Source organism: Pleuronectes platessa, chromosome 24 (assembly GCF_947347685.1).
Source record: "Pleuronectes platessa chromosome 24, fPlePla1.1, whole genome shotgun sequence".
Classification (NCBI taxonomy): domain Eukaryota; kingdom Metazoa; phylum Chordata; class Actinopteri; order Pleuronectiformes; family Pleuronectidae; genus Pleuronectes; species Pleuronectes platessa.
In genome coordinates, this window is record NC_070649.1 from 4,739,626 (window position 1) to 4,765,216 (window position 25,591).

Sequence of the window (25,591 nt, forward strand, 5' to 3'; positions counted from 1 at the left end):
ACACACCTGCTGCTGACGCCGAAATGGCAGAAATAGCTGAAATGGCCGAGTGTCAGCAGCACACAGAGGTGAAATTGAGGCAAGGCACAAATCTGTCTGACTCATCGGGCTAAACAGCTTCACTTATGAAAGAAAAATAGAAGGTCTTATTGTGTGAGGAAACTCAAAGCAGCTTTTACTCTGAAAAATCTGCCTTTTCTAGACGTGAGGCATGTGTAAGTAAAGAATTTATTGATTTCCCGTCTGAACACCGTGCTGTCGCCAATCAAACGTTCCACTCCACTACCAGTTGCTAAGGTCACCAAACCTGCGCACCTACCGCTGCCTAAACGCAAAGAAAACCACTTTATTTTTCTTGCTCGTTGTGCTGCAGTCGGGCCTTGATCTCTCCGTCTGCCTCCCCCCCCCCCGTCTCTCTCTGCTCCAGTCCGCTTTTCACCCATCATGCCTGCAAGAAGGCAGAAAGAAATAAAGCGGCCTATTCTCAGACCTCTCCAAAGGAAGTGTGTTTTTCTATTTCTCTGAAACCACGGAGCTGTGACTTCAAAGCTGCCCTCTAAAAATAAAAATGAAGGGCGAAAAAGCCGATACGACTACAACCTGACAAAGTGGGGTCGTTTTTGTGAATGAACCAACGTGCTGAGTTACCGGTTAGAACCAGAACTCGGGTTATTGTATTCCAGTTGGAGCTTTTTCTTCTTCTTTTCACATTCACAGCCATGGTCCTGTATTTATAGTAGAACAAATCAATAAAACAAACGGCTGCCGGATGGTTCACAGTTAATTTTAGCTCCACTTCTTCTCAAAGAAGATTGTTTGAAACGTACCTTTTTTAATTTTTTAGCTTTTAGAAACTCATATTCTTATCATTCCCAATAATCGGCACAGGTTTCTAAACTCTTGTTTCAGTTTCAAAGAAGACATATCAAGCTTTTCCAGCTTCTCTGTCCTCTAGTACGTCTTCCACCTCACAGAAAATACTGAAGCTTAATGCATACTGGGCGCCCAGTGGTTAGTCTGGCATATCCCCCTTGAAAAGGCTGGTAAAGCGAGATTTCCTACACGGAAGAGGTTGATAATGAGTGACCCACATCATACTATGATATTGCCGTGTGTTTGTCAGGTGAGATCCGGCCAAGGAAATCATATTCATATGAAATGTAATATTTATAAATTCTGATATTGAAGGTTTTCTCCAACTTGGATATATGAAATCTGCTGAGGTGCCTTGCCAAGCTTTGTAATAACCCAGTCCTTCTTTTCTCTGCTCACCCCATCCACTTGTCTAATACCACCCCCATGACACTGGGTGCATCACCGAGGCTGGACCGACATTAAGGTAAAATATGGATAAACTGCTCAGACATTATGAGAATAAAATTTTGCATAATCAACAACAGAGGATTTTGCATTAATCTGCATTCGCTTACATAATCAAGTATTTAAATCTGAGCAGTGTTTGAGCTAAACAAGGCACTGCTCAATCCACACGATATGTAACAGCGGATTGAAGTGGACATGATTATGTGAAAACTACCCGATGACTCATGGCTGTGTGTGAGTGTGTGTGTGTGTGTGTGTGTGTGTGTGTGTGTGTGTGTGTGTGTGTGAGAGAGAGAGAGCGCGACAGCACGGCTGGGCTGCGTGGTGAAACCCAAATCTCTGGGATTGGGTGAGTAAATACAAGTGTTTGTGTGGTGAAGTGGTGCAGGTCTGTGATGTACTCTAAGTGTCTTCAAACTGTAGAGACAGGGACACGTTTCCATAAACACCGATAATCTGACTACTGACCTTATTCTTACTAAGACGTTACTCAGATTTGAATGTTTACACGAGTCATTCATATTCCTGATGACATGTTACAGAGCCTGATGACTCACATCAACATTACGTCCAACCACTAATCTAAGGTCATTTTATTTTATACATTTCTATCTTTCATCCGTATTATTTTACTCCTTCAAATTTTTCATACAGATTTCATCCTTTTCATTTCTTTTACCTCTTTTATTAAGAACGACCTTGTTCAGGTAGAAGTAATCAGAAAATGCAAATGCGTCTCATTCAGATAATATCTCGATTAGTTTAGATCTAAACATTGACTTTGTAGAGGCTTCTTTGCTTTTGGCCCTTTATGAAATAATAAAGCAGATTTTCATTGACTCTTTTTGTTCCGCTCATCCTTCTCCTTGTGTGTCTCAGGCCACTGAGCCTCATTTGCATGACAGTTGAGAACAATATTGGCGAAGCGGCGAGACAAATGCGCTCACTCTCTTTAATTTGCTTCTCTTTTCTCTCTTTCGGTGTTGCTCAGATAATAAAATGCTTCACAGGCCTCAAAGTGCGTTAGAAACACTGAGACCCAAAAACCAGGAAGAGAAATATCCCGTGTCTAGTGGCTCTCTAACAGAAAACAGCTGATTGGCCAAATATTGCACTTTCCAGTTGGCCTGTGCGTTTGTCACAGACTGTAAACAATGATGGCGTCCCTACCTCCTCCCATATCCAGAAAGGAAGCCAAAAACCTCCCACATCCGAACCTCGTCCTCTTGACCATTTGGAGCCAGAGTCTGGTGATGGAGCCACGGCAGCGAGTTCCCATCGATACAGGCGCTTGACCAATCACGAGTCAGTCGCCGCTCTCCATCATAACATTTAAATTAACAAAGTAAAGACAAACTTACTGGAAAAGATCTACTACAACTAACAAAGACCAACACTGGGTCTCTATTCTGTCATTAGATCAATCGGTAATCTAAAAAATATTGGTTAGTGCAGCTTTACTCTTGAAAGATTCAAAGTTTCAAAGATGGCTGCCGAACACAAACAAGTTCATACGCTTGGAGACTTCTCACATCGCAGAGGTGACACTTGCAAGAAAGTGAGAGACACACACACACACATACACACACACACAAGGGCAGAGTGGAGGTAAAAAGTTGTTACTCACAGTTAAAGGAAGATGAGTGAGGTTCATACGAGAGAGAAGGATAAACATGAGGAAACCTGTGAACAGGCCCCAACCACATCTACACACCTGGGGAATTAACTATGTAGAGAGTGTAAGGGGTTTCCTGGCCGGAAGAACAGGGCCCTGGGATTGTCAAGTCACCCAGAATCAGGAAGTGAACGGAGTTTGCAACGTGACAAATAAAACAGGAACTGCATGATGACCTGAAATGTAAAAATGTAACTTTACGTTTTATTATGAGATATTAAAATCCTTGAAAATGGGTGGAGGACACACACACACACACACATGCACGGAGGAAGAGGCGACTCCTCCCTCTCCTTTAAGCTGTGATGCTTTCTTGGTTGCCATGGCAGCCAACGAGTATCTCTGGTGCTGGGCAGAAATGGGCTCTGATTGGTTAATCAGTATTCAGGCAGCGTGTTTGCTTGACTGGATCCTGCTCTGTTCAGTGAGTGTGTGTGTGTGTGTGTGTGTGTGTGTGTGTGAGTATGTGTCCATCAAATGTCACTTATCACCTGGGAGATAAATTATTCCTCTCTCTCCTCCAGCCCTCATGTTTCTTCATCATCCCCTTCCTGTTACTGTGATTAAGGAGTTGGAGAAGGAGGAGAAGAGGCAAATGAAAGAAAGAGGGGTGACGAGCAGGGAGAAGTGATGAAGAAGAACGACTGACAGTGACAGAATGACATGTGTGTCTGACCCGTGACGTGCGTACAGTTTGGGCGTTTCCTTTAACCTGGATGAGACGTTTGAACCCATTTCCAGACAAACACACGTCAGTAAATTACATTTTTCATTGTCTGCTCAGACCTTTGTTGACCTGTGATAATCCAGATCCTGAGTTTGCATATTTCCATTATTAGATATTAGATATTGGCATCAGTTAAAAGCTACTTTGAGGGCCGAGGAAAATCCCCTCACATGAGAGACCATTAAAAAAAAAAACACCAAGGGAAGTGATGGCAGCAAGAGAGTCGAGCTACATGCTGCACTACTTATGTTCACGGTGGCTTGAAGTGGCTGTGATGACTGTGAAAACCATCTATGATGCATGGCTCTGTGTGTGTGTGTGTGTGTGTGTGTGTGTGTGTGTGTGTGTGTGCGTGTAAGTGCATGTTCTGGAGCGCCTGTTGTCTTTGATGATAATGAGGGAGATGGAAACAGGCTCTTGAGTGCGCTCTGAATGCCACCTCAAACACATTGCCTCTGCAGTGCGTGTGTGTATGTGTGTGTGTGCGCGTGCTTGCGTGTGTGTCCGCGCTCGTGCGAGTTTGCAGAAGATAAGAGACCCACAAATCCCAACTCGATGCTGTTTTAATGAAATTAATCAAAAAGACGGGAAATTGAAACATTTTGTGCCGCGTGATAACGAAATGTCATTTTGCTTTGCGGCTATAATTGGCTGCTTTTTAATAAGAGATTACCGTGCAGCCATTTTGCTTTGTGCATAATGGAGTTTTGGTGTAGCTGCTGGCCAAAGGGATCCCATTGGTTGAGGCAAGCCAAATAACATACTGAGTGAATGTGGTAATGTGCGTCCACTAAAGCTGAAGTTAATTTAATTTAGTTGATGCCCCTGATGTCGTTGTTGAGTAGTGGGACGTGTTTGTTTGAACGTTGTGGCACCGGTGACCTTCCAGGCCGAGTTGATGCATCTGAAGTCACCGTGCCAGGAACTACAAAGTCTGGATGTCCCAGTTTTCACTGTAACAGAACAAACCAAAGAACAAATTACCTGGGATGACGGGGACCGACCGGAGACTCGTGAATCCTCAAATCGTGTTTTTCAAAGTAGCATCTGAGCGATATTTGCTTTGAATGAGAGGGGAAGCGTGCAGCATGTCACTGGGTATAATTAAAGTTTGACTCCTTCCGAAACCCCTTCCTGATAATTAAACACCATGTTCCCTTCAAAGTACACCTCATTTACATTACATTTACATATGCACATTTTAATTAGCTTCACCTAATTACAGTATTTGCTGGTTCATCTGTCACTTAAAGGAGGCCAGACACCGTGTGTGTGATGAGCATTTTCCTGCCTGTCAACCTTCTCTGCATGTGTCTGTCCCTCCAGCTCTCTCCATACTTGAGCTGCCTCCATCATATTCTGCTACGTGAAAACTGACTCATGGTGCATTTCCCCATCTCTGTTACTCTAACTCCAAGGCCCCCCCCTCGCTGCCTCCCACCCCTGAGGCCCTTGGTTTATTGTGCGGCAATTACTTTTGCAGTTGTTTTGATTAATTGTAAATATGTGCTGCACTCGCTGCACAACAAAGATGTAAATTGGTGCAAAGGAAAAATTGTTTGGTTGTGTTTAATAAAAGCCCAACGCTCGCTCTACCTAGTGTCATAAAAAAAATTATATCAGAGCACGACACATCAGTATAATATGTGTGTGGCATGTGAGTAGAACATTCTGCAGGCATTTCTTACGCCCGCCAAGGAGGTTGTGTTTCTACCCTTGTCCGTTGATCCCTGATTTCCAGAAAACTTGGTTGAAGGTCGGGGTGAATCTGAATCGTGGGGGGGGGGGGGGGGGGGGGGGGCATTACACCTTTATTGGTTGGAAAATAACTGTGAGAGAGAGAGAGAGAGAGAGAGAGAGAGAGAGAACACATACAGAATATGAGATATTATTAAATAGTGAGTGTCTTGATGTCATTTCATTTTCTTAAATCCCGATAAAGTTTGCAGATATGGCAAGGAAAAAATTGTATGTATACAATTCCTGAAAAAGTAGTCGCCTGGAGAGCTAATTAAAAACTAGAGAACTTCTTTTAAAACACAAACTTTTTACCAGCTTCCTCTGTAGGGGTATATTTCGTTTGCTTGTGTGACTGTAGCAGCTGAACACAGTTCTCTGTCCATTTCCTGAGCAGAGTCAGTCACCCCCTGCTTCTTTTCTGCTGCTGGAATGACTGATAATAACCGGCTGCCCTTCAGTCAACACCAAGGATGAAAGTGTGTGAGTGTATGAGATGCTGGGATGCTGACAGTGAGAGCGCTTATATCAAACACATGAAAAAAATGCAGTTCTGCCGTGTATCAATGTGTGTGGAAATAAACATATGCAGAGAGTCAATCAACGAGTCCAGTCACGCTTCCTTTCTATAAATCCTTTATTCAATATCGTTGGTTTCTGTGTGTATACAATGCATTGGACACAAACTGTACAGTGCAGACAAACTGTTTGCATAATATGTATGTAAAGGTAACTGTACATTTACTGACAGACAGAGAGAGATTTCCTTTAAATGTTTGCACCACTCACATTTCCCTGTGGCTCACAACTAGCACAGTTTGCACTTGAAAAATACAACAGGAGATGAGTATATTTAATGTGACCTCCTTCCTCTTTACACTATACATAAAGTAATTCTGACAATGCAATTTTGATACAACTATATGCACAAGATTGTTGTTGTTGGTTGTTTCGTTATTCCCCGACTCGTTCTCGGAAGGTCACACCACATATCACAGTGATAACCCTAACGTTTGTTGACACCGGAATTTTGATAAGGGAAGAAAGTTGAAAATATAACCTACACTGGATGGTAACAATGAGATTAGTGAAATAAAATAAATGATAAAAGTTATAACAAAGAATAAAACCATGTAAAATCTGGTGGTTATAAAGACGGACGACTGTCAATCATTGTTCAAAGAAGATGCAAAGTCAAATCTTGTGATTTTAGTTTCCCTATTTTCAGCCACTGGAGTTAAGCCTTGATGCTCTTGTTTGCCATAATTTCACTGTCTGACGTGCATTAGAGTAACAACGTTAGTGATGTGAAGTAATTTTGATTCATTATTTCTTTCCTCAATTACTGCAATAATGGATAATGTTTAAAAGGCATATGTCTTTGTAGGTTGTTTCTGTCACCACAGGGAAATGCACGTAAAATATCTTTAAAATGCAAATATCAAAAGTCATCGTTGCATCTGTCCAAGTGAAAACCAGTGACAGGAATGAGCCACAGGCAAAGTTTTACTGGTGCTATGCTGTAAATGTTTGTTTTGTTCGGATAACACATTTCCTACATTACCACATGCATTACCCCCCTCCCCCTCCATCTTCTTTCCTCTTTTAAAAACCATGCAACAAGTGGGAAACAGTCCAACCGAGAGAGGAGGAGGAGGAGGAGGAGAAAAGAGGAGGTGGGAATAAGTTCTCTGGCCGCATGATTACGAAACGAGCAGAGAGCGAAAGCTAGCGTAGTTACAGTGAACAGAAGACAGGGGGATCAAATGATAATTGGAAGTAAAATGGGATGGAGAGAGTGTGTGCGGAGGGGTGAGGGAGGTGAGAGGATTCAGAGAGAGAAACAGCTGGGAGGAGAGCACGTTTACCCTCGTCCTTTCTCGTTCTGATGTAATAAGGCAGCCTTTTGTAAGAGGAATAAAGGGGAACAGGGGAAAAAGAAAACCTGAGGGAGGCGAGCTACATCATGAGTGCAGTGCTAAAGCATTCCATGTTCCTGTGTCTCCGACGTGCACACGGTCACGTCTTTTATGTCTCGTCCATTTTGTGGCTCCCTGATTTCAGAGGAGAGTAAGATGGCTACATGTGTACCTGCCATGAAGACATGAGTGGTACTTGGATGTGGAAATTAAAAGTGACCCAGGATGTCATGATTGCTCACGTCTAATTAAATCAGCTGCTCTCTTCCTGCACAGCGCTCGCAGTTAGACGTCTCATAATTGCAGCCCTGGTACCTGGCTAACCACCAGTGGGGAGAAATTTCTCAGGAGACGCTGACAGTAATTGCGCCTTCGTTGTTTGAACCAGGAACTGTGATTACAAGCCTGGAACCGCTATTGTAGCACAGGCTTTGGTCAGTAGCCAGGAAACCAGGCCATTTTTCTCTGGCCTCAACCATAATTATATCTTGTCCTACAGATCTTTAATAGCGGCTTTCACAGGATGTGAACCCTTCTGCAGCCCTAACAAGCCGGGCCTCTCCGATCTGAGGAGGATTTACCTCCTGTTCCTCTGTTAGCAGTGTAGCATAAAATTAGCTGCTTGATAATCATTCAGTGAAGAGCAGTTGGCGTCCTGGAGTCATGCTACCGGCTGCATCTATAGATGGTCACGAAAGAAAAGGCTCCTTGGGAAGACACAGGCAGTCGGGAAAACACAAGATGCATAAAAAAAAATAAAAAGGACATTTACAGACCTGATTGTCAGGTTTTCAGTTGTTTTTTTTATACCTTTTTTTCCAGTGTCACAAATAGTTGATAAATGGTACATCCACATATCTTTGACATGTACAACACTGATCACAAGGCGTTTTCTTTTTTATCCCAATTTGCTTCTAAAGTAACATCAGACAGGATGAAGCTGCAGTTTGCAAATGTTGTGTAAAACTGCAGAGCTTTTAGCTACAGGCGCCCTGCATCTCACACCTTGAGCTCGGCTGGGGAGGAGAGACACTCAGCGAATGTAACACTTTCTGATGGACTCACATCACTTGTCGAGTGTACTTCACTGTTACAGTTTGATCGACACAAATATTGAAAATGCTAAACCCTGAACCCTCTTGAAATGGTATTTTTCTTCCTACACAATTTGCCGTTAATAACTTCGTATTTTGCAACTGGTTCTCTAAGGGCTCATTTATTCTGCCTTAACGTTTGATAAGAGAAAAAGAACTGCCTGCAGACCTCCATGCACACATCCACCACAGGGCAGCGCAGAGGCTGGAGTTTCTGACTATGACAGACTTCTGTCCTTGTGTCCTACGCTTGAACCATTGGCTACACTCTCCCCCTCCCTACGATTTTAAGTGGTACTGCTCTGTTTCATCTGTATCTGTAAAACGGACGATAATAACGCCGGAGTACGGACAGAACCGATAGTTTCCACAAAGTTTTGTTTCTGTTATTCTAGTATTCAATGCACAGAAATGTATTTCTTGATGAATTGATAGAGATGCCACATGGCACAAACTGTTGCTTCAGATTGCTGTTTAAAACCATCCAGACTCTGAGGGAAAGAGTTTCTCAGCACAACAGAGATCATGGAGGTCGCCATAAATAGTAATAAAATACAGTTCTTGGACAAAGTTAGGTGGAAACGAGGCATGATGCTCAGTCGGTTTCTGTATACACATCTAACGTTGAGCATTAATGAGCCTTAAACAGTTTTCTTCCAATACAGAACAGAAAGGCCACGAGCTGACACCAGCACGAACACACTGGACAGGCTGAGTTTACGTTATGAAAGCTGGCCAAGCTGCACACATCCAGCAGACAAAGCTAATGAGATCAGAGGAGAGAGAGGAAACAATGTGCTGTGTTGTGAAGGGAAAGAAATGTGAGAAATGCCAATTAGAAACACTGTGAGCCGTCGAGCATTCTCACAGTCTCTTCAGTTACGGAGCGTAATCCTCACAGCGGGACGACACTCAACCCGTTGCAGTGGCCTCACTGGCGTGCCGAGTTTCAGCTGCGGCACAGACACGTGCGGCACCTGTTGCCGAGGCTGGCGTGTGCAGCTGATTTGGGCTGACGCTTGTTTGATGTCGGGAACAATCGGGAGGATTAATCGCGCAGCCTTGATTTTTGTCAAGGGCGGCTGCTTTGTCTCGTTGTGTCTTTGTACTTCTGGTTGCGCCGGTGATTATTTCACTCCGCCCGAAATTTGGAAGCAAAAGAGACGCTGGGTTTTTGTTTCATACTGAATACATTCATCAGCATGTGTCTGCCTCATTGTCATTGACACTAAGATGAAGTGTGGGATCACAGTATTATTATCTCCTCAGTGGTACAACCGGCGAAACTTTTTGAGGAGTTAATTGCCATCTAGACTGGATGTCAGAGAACGAGGGGTAAACAGAAAGGCCCGGGTGTCCAACAGGATTCAGGTCCAGAACAGACTGCTGCCATGTTGACTGTCACAGTGAGAGGGACGACGCCTGGGAATCCATTTCATTAGATTTTCTGCTGTCTAGCTTCACGTTGCACACACAAATCCCACATTTTGCCCCTGTGATCAATGAGAGCTATTTGTTTTTTTAATGGTTTTTCTCCAGGAAACACATTTCCTATACTTTTAAATTAACAGTTTTTATAGTGCAGGCTTATTTAAAGCCACTATGTGAAGACTTTTAATGCGATTACAGCGTTATTCAAATAATCATCCAGGGTCCTGCAGAGAGGCAAGCCCGACCATGCATAAACTAATTTAAATCAAACAAATAACAAAGAAGAGCAGATCTGACAGGGCCCACCAGTCAGACCTGTTCCACTTAGGCCCCGTTTCAAATGCTAAATGGATCACCTAGCTACGGGGGAATTATATTTTTCACAGTTCCAAAATGATTTTACTTGTGATCACAGCTGATTACAAGTTTGCTCGGATCCTCTCAGATAAACTGACGCCGAGACATGAGACCGGTGTTGGAAACGTACATTTCCCTCAAGTATCAAACTTGAGGACATTTTGAGGCACTTGTAATCTAACTATTTTCATTTTCTGCTACTTCCCACGTCACCATTTCAGATTGAACTTTTCACTCCACTACATGTATCCAACAGCTGTACTTATTTTTCGGATTTAGATTAAAAACAAAAAATATGACAAGCTTGTAAATGAAAAGCACTTTGCACATTTACGAACTGTCAAGACAAGAGCAACATCCTCAATGAACGACATATTTAAATACTACACGAGACCCAACGAGGTCATGTTTTCATCTTTCCTTCGTTGTTAATCGGGTATGACCTCTCAGATTGATGGGCATTCGTGCTGGGCACCTTGTTTTGGTTCCTAAGCTCTAAATCGCCATTTTAAACCGAACATGTATTCGTGTGGACTTAGCCTAAGTGGGCCACTAAAGCCCTCAAGTGCTTATTTGAAAGTTCTTGGAAAGTATCTGCACATAGTGGCTTTATCACCTTCATTTACCCTGCCAACTCTTACCCTCATTTCTACCTGTAATTTCAAGTACTTGGGAAGGAAACAGACGTAGGCACCACGTTCTGGCCCATCCCACTCAACCATATATGCTACTCCATGTAAACACTGCTACCGTTCTGCTTGGACGCCAGCACGCCCCCTGTAATCTCTGTGTTGCTACAGGGACTTTGTGGAGCTCTGTCTGCTTTCAGCTACACATCATCTCCGGAGCTACACTTGTGTCGGAAATCGTATCATTCATTCAAGGGAGAGAAGAAATTAAACCAAAAAAACAAGAGAGGTAGAAACTGAAATACATTTTTTTTGTCTGTTCAACAATGTAGCTCGATAATCACTAGTGCTTTGTGTGTGCGGGATAATAAACCACCGAACAGAGAGATTATAAAGGAACGCTGAAAAGGCAAACATGCTTTAAGCTAAGTGGTCTCAAATAAGAGATATACTGCGAGTGATGAAAATCAGAGACAGGTTAACGAGTGCGTTTGCCTCGTATGTAATGCACAGTGCCACTTTCAGGTACATGTCAATGTAAGCTTCCTACCGAATGACCTGTGCCAAGTCTTAATCGAATCATCAGTGTTTGTTCTCCCTGCCACATGTTTGCTGAAGTTTTTAATCTGCTTTACTCAAAGATCGAATTCTAGCGGTTGAGTATGTGAAGCCACTAGTGAGCAAGCAAACCTGGCAACAGAAAACAGTGCAGCGAGCGGAGGAAACAGGGGCCTCCATCTTATAGATTGTCACAGAAAAATACCGGTGAAGACGATTTTTTTTCTTTTTCCTTTAAGAAGTCTCTAATACGAGGGCATGCCACTGTCCCAGTTCCAAAATATCTGGCTGGCAGCGGCCCGTCTTCTTCCTCCTCTTCCCACCAGCCGCAGCGCTCTGTCCCCCCGGCCCACAACAACCTGATCCAACCAGTAGGGACAGAGGGGAGGCGGGATGTGCGGCCCCACTGCTGACCAGTCAGAAGTTGAGTTGTTGTTTGTGTTTGTTACCTTATGTTGCTTGAATTATTCAATTTTTTTGAGAGCGCAGCAGTGGGGCGAGTCTCTGGCTTTTCCCCGGCCTTTGGTCAGACAGAAGAGGGCGAGAAAATGGAGGCGGGGTTATGTCGCCTCCTTGTTGGGTTTGCTGACTGGTTTGCCACCGTTCATGACCACGGGTTCGCTGGTTGTGCTTTTGGAAGGCGGGCCCCCGGCGACTTTAGGCACCGCCTCCCCTACATCGTGCAGTGAAGGCTCACGGTACATTGCAACTGGATGAGAGGGAGGAGAAAAGATTCGAAATTAGAAAAGAAACTCCAAACAACAATAAGTTGAATGCATGCATGTGCAGTATGTTACCTTCTATAGGTTTAGGCAGGAAGTGTGCAGCTGGTTTGGTCTTTTTGACCCTGTTGCCCTTCATGGCCTGACCCTCTTTATTGAGGCCTAGAAACCAGGCCCGGCCCGACTCCTTCTGTCTGTAGAGCATAGAGCTGTAGATCACGTAGTAGTTCTCAAACACCGACTCCTTAAACTTACACTCTGCTGTAAACAGTTCCTGAGGAGAAACACAAAGAGACCGAAATATTTTACAGTGTGTTCAGTGTGAATGTGTTGGGTTTTCTTCACAAAATCAATACTACGTTGTTGCCTCAAAGAAAAACAATCAAATCATATTTAGACCATTGTAGGAAAAACAAAAAGACCGGTAGAAGTGTTTCACTTGAATTTTTTCATTCTAAGCATTATTTTTTGGCAGCATTTGTATCTCAACAGCGAAAGTAATGATTTAATTGTTGTTTGTTTTTTAGCAGGATTAATCAAAAGCTTCTGAAAAGACTACAATGAATTTTTGTAGAAGGTTGTGGCATGACTCAGGGAAGCTCCCATTAAACCTGTAGACAAAATCCTCTCACAGAACTGGGAACATTTCTCTGGTCTGAGAGCTGCTATAAAAAAATGATGAAACCATTTTGACCAGCCATAGACGGACAGAAGCAGCACAATACTCTTTATGGTGTATTGCTCAGACCTGTCTTTCTCCCTCGACACTCCCTGTGTGTGCACATGAATAAGAAACTAAACAGATAAAGGGAGAAAAAGAAGATTGAATTCCGGGGACACAAAGCCCAAAAAATGTCACCCGCCCACCCACATCTGCTTTGCCGTTATGTGTCCTCTCCTCCATGGGTGCTGGCACCTCCAGCCGAGCATATTGCAGCACAGAAACAAGGTGTTATTCTTACCGGGAGAGGAACAAAAATTGTCTCTATCTAGTGTCTGCTAGGGGACAGATTCTCAGCGAGTAGAGAAGGCAGCCTGACATAAAACATTCTTCTTTAAGGGAGGTCAGAGAAGAAGAGGACATTTCCTCCTGCAGTTTCTCAAGCAATAGTGACATCTTAAAGCCGAGGTCAATGAGGTATGATTTCAAGTAGGAGGTTTCCACCGTTTTCTCATATGAGGAGAATAAAGTCTGGGATAGGAGGGTTTTTCAAAGATGTGCATCTTGTAAATTTGTTGGATTTTTTAAAATGAATAAGTCAATAAAATACAGATTTTTTTTCACGTTTATTTAAATAACGGAAAATACTTCTCATTTTATCTCGACAAATCGTGAAACCAGTGAAGAGGAACTAGTGTAAAGAATAAAGATACAAACAGTTTATCTTTCACAGTACATATATTATATTGTTATCTTCTCTTGGTATTTGGACAAAGTGAGTAGGAGGTTCCAGACATCCCTCTCCTCAGCCATGTTTTCCAGCTCTTAATGAAGCTCCCCACAAATGTTCAAACCTTTACATCTAAGGCCCAACCACCAGATGTTGGAATCCAATTTCGACTCGTATTTCTCTTTTTGTATTCATGACCGTGGGTGAAGGTCGAACTGTAATTCAACAAATTGAAAGCTTCTGATCTGATCTCGATCTGTTCCTCTTTAGCTGATGGATGTGATGTTGTCTTCACTAGCAGGTCTCTAACTTTGCTTTGCAGGTCAAACCGTTAGCGAAGCAGTTTTGAGTGAAAACCCAAAACAATGAGCTAATAGAGTAGATTTGTAGCTTGAGGGGGTGGGGGGGGGGGGGGGGGGGGGGGTTATTCTCTCGTCATTCAATTATTCACTGTTCACATTAAAACAACAGAAATTAATTGTGTTTTAATTCCTCATTTGCAATGAAATGTGTTTTATTCATTAGTGGATGAATCTTCCGGTCTTGAGCCAGTACTTCTTATCAGACACAGATTTCATAAATGCACTATCATCATTATCTAGCATTCAATGACGCACACATATTCCTCATTGAGACGTCTACTGAGGAAGTGAAAAGCAATAATGGTAATAAACTGCTCCTCAAATGGCGGAGGAGTCTCCTGCCAAACCAAACAATCACCCCCGAGGTCCCCAGACCCCAGCATGGGAAGTGTTTGTCTAGACCCGTCTCTTATTGGTTGTTGTGGGCCTCTTGCCATCAAGCCACAGACACATTGTCATTCAGCTCAGGTCTGTTGGTCCGAGTCTCATAGCAACATGAGGAAGAGAGGCGACACTGTAGCCGTGGCAACCAACCAGCGCTGAGAGGGAGGGGTCAGTGGGTGTGTGTGTGTGTGTGTGTGTGTGTGAGCGGTGGGCAGACGGGGAGAAACACGCACACAAACACTTGCAATGGGTATTTAACATATAGTGTGTTACATCTTGTGCTCTCATGCTAACACAGGATGACACTTAATAAGGGTAGGGCTGGGTGGCACCAGCTGCAAGGGATCACACACTGACAGACACACACAGACACACGCATACACACACACACACACTTGTGGCTCTAGGGGATGAATGGAGGGGGGTGCAGGAGGGCTCGCCGGGATGTGAAATGTGACTAAATGATTGGCTGGCGACAAAACAAGACAGGTGATAATGAATGAGTGTTCCATTCATTGGCAATGTCAGCGACACAAACAAACACGCCGCAACACATCAAACGTTCTCCTTTAGTAACCATGGCTTTGATTTGTTTTAATAGCATCGTATTTTTCGTTCCTGAATTAGATAAACTTAATAATACGTATATTTATTTCCAGCCTGCACCCCAGATTCATTATTCATTCGTAATAGGAGGATCATCTTCGCCCATTTCTGTTAGTAAGTGTGGTCATAAATACTTAAATGTTGCTTTTAATATAAAAACATGTCTGATATTTGAAGCAGCTTTTATTCCAGACTAAATAAGGAGTGGGAAGAAAGAGTGAACAGTGAGAACTACTTCAGACGAGAGCCTTACAGGTGAGTCATTTTTAACAACGCCGGCTGCCTGAATGTGTTTCTGTCGTCCTTTCTAAATAGGTATGTTCTCAAGCTGCCCACAGGAAGATGAAGACGGGGAGAAAGAATGAATGAAAGACGTGGAGGGTGGGGCAGAGTAGAGCGTGAGGGGGGGGCTTGAAAAATGGGACATGGAGGAGAGAAGAGAGAATAAATCACTCGGGGAGGAGGACGACGCCTCCTGATTGGAAAAACAGCAGGAGATTCTCTCCCTTCTCTTATCTTTTGTTTCTCTCATCGCTCTTCTTTTTTCCCCCCTTCACTCTGTCATTTCTCTGTGCGCTGCCGAGATATAGTGGAGGAGAATACCCCGCACACATGCGTGCAACACAACGCACACACAGTCACACAAGCTACGCTGAATAGGTGCTGTTTTTCAGACTGCCATAATCAGACAGAGGCCATTAACATATTAAATATCCTCCAAAGCTCCAAAATAGACTAAATTGATGCAGGCAGCACTTTGTCCCGCATCCATTAAAGCCTCTGCACACCCACACGTGTGGTTAATTACCCGGGCTGATTGCACCTAGCCAGGTTGAAGCCGTGTTGAACAAAGGTGGGAATTTATGATGTCACAAAAGTAAAAAAAAAATAACGACCCTCATGGAAGCCACACATTTAACAGGAGAATGGAGCTGTCAGTCAAAACTTAATTGGCCACACTCACTTTTGCCTTAAAATGGACAATGAACAAGTCGTATGCTTAGTCTTCAATATTCTCTATAAAAAGATCCTGCATGTGAATATGCAGAAGGAGTGATCGTGTGGACACAGTAAACTCAAGCCTGTAGGTGTGCAGAGGCTTTAAAGACTTCAAAACAAGCGACAACTGGGAAACAGAGAGTTAACTCTTGGCCCCGCACCAGGCTGCACTATTAACACATGGCAATCAGCTGCCCAGTGCTGACACAGCTTGACTGCTGGCCACTGGGAGCTTCCCTGTGGAAGCACAACAATAATTATAATTTTCAAAAGCTTTTAATCCACATGCGATTGGGAACCTAAAGGGAGCTGGACGAGTGGCATCATATTGTGAAGGAGGGCAGAGATGTCAGGCTGGTGACCCCGAGATCTCACTCTAAAGACAGGCTGTCTAAGTGACTGACTGCAGATAGACGGATACTTAACAGGTTGCAGGGATGTGCACCTCCTCAAAATGTTGCTACACAGCACGACAAGGGGAGAGAGAGCAAGGGGCCGGGTCGGAATCGAACCTGCGGCAGCTGGAGGGAAACTTCTTCTCCCAGTTTTCAAGGAAAATTTCAAGATACTTACCAAGCAGCCTAAATAAATTATTTATCACCTGAGAGTGGCTGTGGCTGTGTGATATAGTTGGAATCAATACAATATGAAAAAAATATAAGAATAATCAAAATGATATTTAATAATACGTTACTGAGAAACACACCTCTTCAACCTTGTCATGTTTTTAATCATTAATTCAAACTACATGTTGTGGAAGGATAAAATTGCTAAGTTGTTTTTTTCACCCCTATGTGTATGTAAATACATCTGTCGGGGTTTGCTCAAGTTTGTGTCTGTTTGTGTGCGCTGCTTTGCGAGTGGGTGTGTTTATTTCCAACACCAGTTATTATCACAGCACTAATTACCCAGGGGAATTGTGGGTAAACAAATCATTCTTACGAAAAGAAGCCCACGGAGAAGAAGGCGGAGGAGTGAAAGAAAAGTGCGACAACAAAAGAGTTAAGAGCGTGGTTAGAGGAGGGGATGTGAGGACGTCCTGCGGCCCAGACACACGGAATCAAAGCAGGAATCTGACTACGATCACACCGCCGCTCTCAGCGTGTTCCTCACCCACTTCATCCAATTACACTGTTATGAAAATATGCGGCTCTTTTTTTTTTTTTAAAGATTATTTTTTTGGCATTTTATGCTTTTATTGATAGTTTTAGAGACAGAGTTGAAATGGGGCAGAGAGGGGAGTGACATGCAGAGAACGACCGCGGGCTGGAATCGAACCCGGGTCCGCTGCTGGCCGAGGCCCATGGGGGGGACGCCCTACCAACCGAGCTAAGGGCGCCCCCGAAAATATGCGGCTCTTAATTGGATCAGGTGCGTTACAGCTTCAGCAACGCTCTGTAAGGACCGGTTCGGGAAAGAGAGGAAAGAACATCTGTAAACTTCTGACTTTCTTTATTGACTCAGCTCATTTCATTCTATGGTGTCGCTGTTTGAGTGTGATGTCTGCGTCTGGGCCCCGTGCTACTTTAATGTCATTATTCACAGAGCGGCACCTTTGAAAAGTAACTCATTCATTCTCTAGTGTGTGTGTGTGTGTGTGTGTGTGTGTGTGTGTATGTATATGACTGTCATGACTCACATGGCTAGCATTTATTCTCTCTGCCACTCCTCCTCCCTCTCATCTTTCTGGATGTAGACATCACAGGACTCACTCTGTCTGAGTACCGTACCGGCTGGGTAATGAATGGAAGCGCTCGCCTACGTACACACTCACACTTTTGTTTTCACTCAAAGCAACTTGTTGTAAGAAAACCTGTATCTCACAGAGAGAGAGAGAGAGAGAGAGAGAGAGAGAGAGAGAGAAAAAATGAGAGAGAGCGGTACAGAATGTGAAAAGAAAATGGAAGGACGGATGCACAATGTAGAAAAAGCTTCCATGTACTACAGTAAATCTCAAATGTGTGTGCAGTGCATCAGCACTACCAGGAGAGCTAGTCGGTTCTCAGGTAGCACAGCAGCATGACGGGGGGGAGAGGGAGAGCTGGGAGGACATGCAGCTCAGGGTCAGGTCAGAACCCTGAGGCCACTGCAGGAGACTCAAGCCTAAGTTAATGAGGGGCCAGGATAAGTATTTGTGAGATGTAATAGTGGAGGATGAAATTCGAAGAGATTTCATTTTCTTTATAATAGTGAGTGTTATTTCTTTGACTTCGTTTCAGCACCAGGAGCTGTCCACGCTGTGAAGCTTCACCTGTATATTGACGGATTTCTCAAACTAAATCTTTGACTGCAGGCTATTTGCCGACCCCTGCAGTACTTAAAGACGTTTCTGTGTCCTGAAGATACCTGGACTTAAAGGGACAGAGGTAGAAAGAGGAGATAAGGCTATCAGCAAATAAACAAGAGGAGCAACAAGCGGATGAAAGAGACGGAGAGAGAGTGGACTTGAATTGATGGTGTTTGGGCTCCCGGGGCCTCTCGAGCAGACAGACCGGGGCTCTGACAGTCTGACTTAGAGGAGCTTGCATGGAGGAATACATTTCCATTTCTAATCTTGGCTGGTGGACAGTCAGCAGTATTCAGATTTAAAAAAGATAACCTCACAAGAGCCTCAGTTATGATCTAGACATTATGTCATGACCGTATTTATCTCATTTCATCCACAAAATGTACTTGAGAAAACCCAAGATTAAAATGTTCTTGTTTGTCTCCTCGGGGATTTTTCTGCAACAAGAAAGCCTTTTTAAATCCTGTACATCATTTCCTCCCTCACATATTATTGTTTATCCTCCCATCTCACCTTATTCTTGTAGTAGTAGGAGTAGCAGTAATAGCAGCGTATTAGAGGAAACTCAATTTCCTTTTTCACCTCTGTGCCGACATCCTGACACCTCCCTAACAACCCTGAGACATACACACATATGCACAAACATACACACACCGACATGTGCATTTTAATACATTTCTGCACAGTAACACACTCTCCTCACTCCATTCGCACATAAACACACACCAAGTCTCAAACTCATCAGCACCTTTTTTTTTTTTTTTTCGGCCCCCTTTCCCCAGCATGCTCCATAATTATCACATTGCAGCTCATTGCACTGTGCCATCTGTTAGTCGCACACACGTGCACACATCAAAAACCCACCCACGTGCACACGCCGCACGTGCATGCACAACGACACACCACCAGATGCCCGGGATCTGGGATTAATAAGAAGGTCCTACCATGTATAACTAAGTTTGCAGCATATCATTAACACTTTGCAATTAGAGGATAAAGAATCTCATTGAAAGCAGAGGCGGCTCAGACTTAACTCGCTCTGCTCTATGGAGAACAAACCACACAAGGACATGTCCTGTATGTTATTTTTTGAGACAGGGGGTGGGTATAAAATAGAATTTCCATTATCATAGTAATAGGCTACTACATTGACAAAAATATGACAAAAAGAAAAAGCTGTTTTCAGAGCATTTAAACCTTTTTTAAGTAATAACACAATTAAAGGTATGAACCTGAATAAGAGCAAAAAGGATGTAAAAATCGTAATCTCAGGTTATTTGTTCTTCTATGTGTTTGTTAACTTTCTTTCGCAGCAGCAGCAGAAAAACTTAACATGAGTGAACATAAGAAAACCAAGAAACTACAAGAAGAAATGTTTTAACACCTTCTACCCAGCATATTGAGACATACAAGTTCTTATGAGGGCCAACCGCTGCAGAATAATGATCTATCTGGAACACGATATAACAAAGAGTGGGGACAACTGCCCCGTGTGTTTTTGGCGGAGTTACAGGAACTGGAATCTGATTTGTATCGACTTCCTGACACCTCCACATTAACAAAGCTGGGAGGATAAAAGAAATGAAGAAACTCAATAAATAAGCTGCTTGGTGGGTGTGAACCTGAACCGAACCAATTACAAAAATACATTAAAGCGAACGACCAGGATAAAACAAACAGCGATATAATGTTTAATGAGCGTCAGCGCAGGCACCGTCACCGCACAGAACACTTGTCGGGACCTTCGCAGCAGCAACCAATTAAACAACAGGAAGCGGTGACATCACGATAAATTAGACCTGCTGTATTTAATTGATGTATTTGTTGTCATGTCGCTGCCTGCACCTCAGTCGCTGAACTGGAACATGATCAAACATTCACATTTTCCGTCGACGCAGCTTTAGAGGGGATTTCTACAGTGTGTTTAGTGTGTGTGTGTGTGTGTGTGTGTGTGTGTGTGTGTGTGTGTTTGGGGGAACTCCCCCTCTTCAATTATTTACAGGCAGCCCTCATGCATCTGTGACTTTCAGCGTCAGGCTGAGTAAGACGAGCAGAGCAGCACAGATCTCCTTTCTTTCTCTTCCTCTCATCCCCGTCCACAGCTATTTACTTTCTTCCTCTTTATCTTATAAACCATTTCCTCCCGTTGCTCCATCTCTTTATTCCTTGACGCCTCCCCATGTTTCGTCCTCCTTCCTGTCCATCTTCTTTCTTCTTTCCATCGTTCTTCTTTTCTGTCTATAACCGTTGATTTCCTTCATCTCCATTCTTTCCTCCTCTCTGCAAACTTTTTACATTTGTTCTCCTCCACCACCAATTTCCCTCCTTCCACTGCCCCTTTTTCATCTTCTGTATGCAACCTTTTTACTCCCTTCACACCTTTTTCCTCTCATTATACCTCCATGTCCCATTTCTTCCCCACCTCTTTTCTTCTGCCTCCCACCCAATCCTTTCTTCTCCTCGCTCAGTCTTTTTTTTTCATGTTTTGTTCTGGCCTCACCTTTATTCCTCTCACCTCTCCCTTTCATTTCCCTCCTTTCATCTTTTCTCCTCTCTCTTCTTTTTCCTTTCTCCCTCCCACCCACCCACTTTCGCCTCCTCTCTCCATCACCTTGCCCGTCTTCTCCTCCACCCATCGCCTCCTTTCCACTCCTCTCCTGCACCTGTCATCTCAAAGAAATGGAGGGGAAGTAAGAGGGACGATGTGATGTAGAAGAGACATCAGTGAAGGAGTGTGAACTCTCTCCGAAGAGTCAACGTGGAAATAATTCATATTCTGCTCGAGCAGATCTCCTTGCGGTCGGTCCCTACGCATCTACCTTACCTCCCCTCTGTCCTCCACCCCTCCACTTGCTCTTCACCACCTCCACCCTCTTGTGTTATAATGCACCGCTGGCTCTGACTCTGTATTCTTGTCTCAATCATAAACACAGCCAGGCGTTTCACAAGAACGAAAAAGAAAGTTCATATAATTTTTATCTGGACACGTTTTCCTTTTCCTTCTAGATTGATCTTTAAGAATTTATCACTTGCGACTCTGTGCCACTACTTTGGAACAACATTCATAAGGACTTGATTTTATTGTCCCACAAATTCGACTTTAATTTTAAGCCTGAATGTAAGTTGCATATTGTAGGATTTAGATAAAGATTTGTTTAAAGCGCTCATTATTGATTTCCCTTTGTTTGCTCGGAGTATAGCGGTCCTTCAGACAGGGCAGGAGCCGCCCTGCAGAAAGACTCAAGTCTCTGGAGAGAGAGGGAGCTATGGTTCATACAGCAGCTAGAATCACACAGTGCTCCATAAAGCAGAGTAATGAGAAGAAAGCAGGAGGAAATCTGTTGTTAGTATGTTACTTTAAATGATTAGATGAAATGATAGAGAAAACCAAGGATCAAGGCCGAAAAGTCCCCTAAAAATCCAATAAGCTTAAGCTTAACTAAATTTAGAATATATCCATATACTGGAGAAGAGTGAAAATGTTAAAGGAATCAGGTGGAAAACATCTTGAATCCATCCCCCTGACAAATTGGCCCAATCTGCTTATTACACGACAGTTAAAAGCTTCTCTTCCTGAATCACTGCAAAGCAACTTGTTAGATTAAGTGAAAATAAATTACCAATTTGATGTTATTAAAATCTTTCCCTTCTGGAGGTTACAAATAAATTACCAGAGATTCTATGATATGTCTGATTGTCTCTTATTGAAATCCTGGAACACTTTACGACACAGATCAAAACCAAACACCTGGGACCTGACACATTTCCAATAAAGTGCAACAGTTTCCCAAAAGCAAACATTATTGTGAGCCTCCGGCAGGACTGGCTGCTGTACAAAAAAGAAATGAGCAATAAGAATGACATACAGCCTCTGCCCAGCTCCACGACAGCAGGGCCTAACGCTCTGTGCACCGTGACATGTCACAAACTGGCCAGCATTTGCTTATGTGTGTGTGTGTATGTTTGTGTTTGTACGTATGCTCACCGAGGAATAGAGGTGACCCTCTCCATTCATGGCGATGTAGAGGCCAGTCTTGACTGACTGGATGGCCACGACTCTCAGACCCACAGGAATTAAGTTAAACAGAGCTGGAGACAAAACACAGGAACATTTATTTTCATGTGCGTCTATGTGTGTGTGTGTGTGTGTGTGTGTGTGTGTGTGTGTGTGTGTGTGTGTGTGTGGTGTGTGTTTGTTCGGATAGCTGAAATGTTCGTCTGTTGCTCCACTGGTTTGGTGAGGTGATAAAGCAGTTCACCCTCGGGGGGGCTGCTTGCAGGGCTTTTAGAGTCTGCAAAAGAAGATGCCTGCAGAACACTGACTGAAAATTCAACCCACTGCTTTAACTAGAAATTCTCATCATACCCAAATACTCATGTTACTTCACAATAGAGGAGCTACACTAGAACATTTAAAACAACAACAAAAAGAACGATGAATATTGAATATTATTATAATTACAATACCTCTATTGTGATCTATTCATGTGTGTAGCTCCCCTTATATTCAAATTGGACAATAATTCTGTGGATTATTGGCCGTCCATTGCTGTGACCTTTCAGAAGATGGTGAATTTCTGTGGTCACTTTAAATGGCAGCTCATCAACCTGTTGACCTCTTAGACTCATATTGATTAGCCTGCGGATAGCTCAGAGAGTCCAGATGGTACGATAGAAACAGATAAATCTAAAGTAAAACCTGCCTCTATTCATGTTTACAAAAAAATATGGTTCAATGTTAATATTTTACAGTAATTGTATTTCAGTGTGGGTAAATGTGCAAATATCCCAATGTAAAGCTGGTTAACTTTTTTTATACATATTTTAAAAACACAATTTTCCCTGTATTTGAAGTCACCACGAGGTTTCTCCACTCATCTTCACCGTCTCCACTTGGGGAAGTTTTGAAAAATTTCGGAATGATTTGTTTTTCCATAAGATTACCAGATTGTGGCTGTGGTTTGATCTTCCTGCCCCATTCGCCTATTTGAATCCTCTCACTGATAGAATTTGTATTGTCCACAAAGTGTGTTTCATCTCCACTTCTTTTTTATATTGGATCTTGAGCTGTATTGTTTGTCTCATCTCAGGGATCGGATTGGTTTTGGCCGTAGCATGTACAGATATTGTCATTTCATGCTGTGAGTTTGATACCTTGCTTTCAAATATCCTCATGTGAGTATTCTGCCTCCACAGCAGTGCATCTTTCTCAATATCCACATAGCAGAGTCCTTATTATCAGAGCTGCACAGATACTATTACTGAATCTCTCTAAAGAGCATTTACAGCGTTCAGGGTTGAGCAGGAAATATTATTTAAATGTGCATAGATCCAGCTGCAGGTAATCATTCTGAACCTGGATCACGCTCGTGCACAGGACTCAATGACATGAGGATGAGCACCCAGCTGATTAGAGGTGGTAACACAACTTCTTTGGAATGCTGTAGGAAATGTCGCTGATGTCTCCCCGGCGAGATAAAGTGACGCTTTGAAACAAGCGCGAGTTGCAGTAAATTCTGTTTGATGTGCACACAGAGCCGTGGCAGAAATGTGACAAAATGGAGACGTGAAGACATAAATAAATCAATCATAGTACACAAGTGGGACGTAGCTGCAACAGGCGCCTGACAGACAGCAACCAGGACACTTTGGACCAGTGAGTTTGCTGCTTTAGTTATCACTGACTATCTTTTTTCTCCAAGAGTTGCATGCTAGAATACGGAGAAAGCTACATTTGACGATACGCCGTCCATTTGCAGCTCCTCCCTGAAGGCTGTGTCGGTGCAGAGGTCTAACAAAACAAAAAGCCTTAAAAATGAAATGCCCCGAGCAGCCGCTTGTCGCTTTCAGTGTTACACTCTGAAACCGCACCGCCTGCTCTCTATATGAAATGTCCCAAACAGAGCTGTTATAAAAACACTTTATGGTTTCATATGCTGTGAATGTCGATCAAATGCCGACCTTTAAAATGACTGTCATTCTAAACCAGCATTCTTAAAATGGTAGGTGGGGTAGCTGTACAATATGTTGGTAGCTTCTCTGGGAATTGAAGGGTTATGCAAGAGCCACTTAAAACAAATGCATATGTTGCTGTGGATTACAGATCCTCCCTTTTCTGTAGAGTGAGTGGTGTAATGTGCAGCTGGCTGAGCAGAGAGCTGCATTTGGAACGCATCGTTTTTTCTCCCCTGTGACACGATGTAATTTAAACCTTTTTTCAGTAATCGCTCTTGTTTTTTTAAACAGAAATACATCTCTGGGATTCAGGCCCCTTGCTTTTAGTAAGGATAGAGGTTTTTGCTTAAATGATATACTAAAATGTTAAATAAACATGTAAAGTCACTCTTGCCACGTCATTTCCCAAAACTAAACTGACTTCAACCCTGTTAAACTTAATTTACTATGTGCGGATATTGAATCACTAAGAGTGGATAAAAGAAAGCAAATGAATTATGATGTATAGTAGGTGAACATTTTGCAACCCTGCCAATTTCTTAATTAAAAATGTTTTTCTCATTATGTTGAGTAAATAAGTAGTTAAATAGCAGTACTTTTCTATCAAAACACAATTGCTGTTATTTATTTGTTTAAGCAGGTTTACCTTGGAGAAATGCCCATTTACAAGCTCTTAGCATATTGAATATCATATACATATATATATGATAGTAAATGTGTGTGTGCGCATGTGTGTGTGTGTGTCGTGTGTCTACTTGCAGGAGTTGGTGCTGTCGTCTTTGGTCCCGTCCATACTTCCATCCTGGCCCATCTGGAGATAGAAGCCCTGTCTGCAGAACAACCTCGTCACTATGCCCTTCAGCTGTGGTTCTATATAACACAGACAGAACAGAGAGAACCACACGGGCCTTTTTTTTAAGAATTCAACTTCAAATCAGGACATGTTAGACGTCATACGCTCAAGTGAAACTTTAAATAAGCGTCGTCAGTTTCTGGAGAACAAGTTATGCACAAATTTGTCCTGTGAATTCAATTTCCGCACACATTCCCAGAAGGCCACGTTGGGGATACAGCGCGGTGCAGCATTAAAGAAGTACAATGTGGCCACATGTCACCTGCTGCATCCTGAGGGATTTCCTCTGGAGAGACTAGTCAAGCACATCCAATCCATTACAGGATTCTTGGACTAATCCTTCCTTCGCCGTCATTGTTCCACTCGAATAACGCTGATAATTTATTTCTGAACCACTGATAGTAAAGAGCAGCTGTGTTGTCGCATTGTAGCCGTCATATTTAGTTTGCTATTGACCAATAGTTTAGTTTACAGGCAGATAATTCTGTGGAGTTTGTTTGTCTGAAGCATTATATATTGCAGACAATATATGATGTTACTGTTCTCTAAAATATTAGATGGGATGTTTACATAATCACATCT

General features: G+C 43.0%; 1 protein-coding gene across 2 annotated transcripts in view; it reads right to left on the minus strand.

Annotated features, from left to right (window-relative positions):
• Nucleotides 1-9,492: 9,492 nt before the first annotated feature.
• Nucleotides 9,493-25,591, minus strand: part of LOC128431222 (fibroblast growth factor 14) — a 48,768-nt gene continuing 32,669 nt past the window's right edge. For both annotated transcript variants that reach the window (XM_053417481.1, XM_053417480.1), the window contains exons 2-5: nucleotides 24,916-25,026; nucleotides 22,187-22,290; nucleotides 12,248-12,446; nucleotides 9,493-12,159 (exon numbers count right to left, since the gene is read on the minus strand). In XM_053417481.1, coding sequence (XP_053273456.1) covers nucleotides 12,011-12,159; nucleotides 12,248-12,446; nucleotides 22,187-22,290; nucleotides 24,916-24,967 — 504 coding nt within the window. In that variant the 5' untranslated portion in view covers nucleotides 24,968-25,026 and the 3' untranslated portion in view covers nucleotides 9,493-12,010. The remainder of the gene's footprint in view (nucleotides 12,160-12,247; nucleotides 12,447-22,186; nucleotides 22,291-24,915; nucleotides 25,027-25,591) is intronic.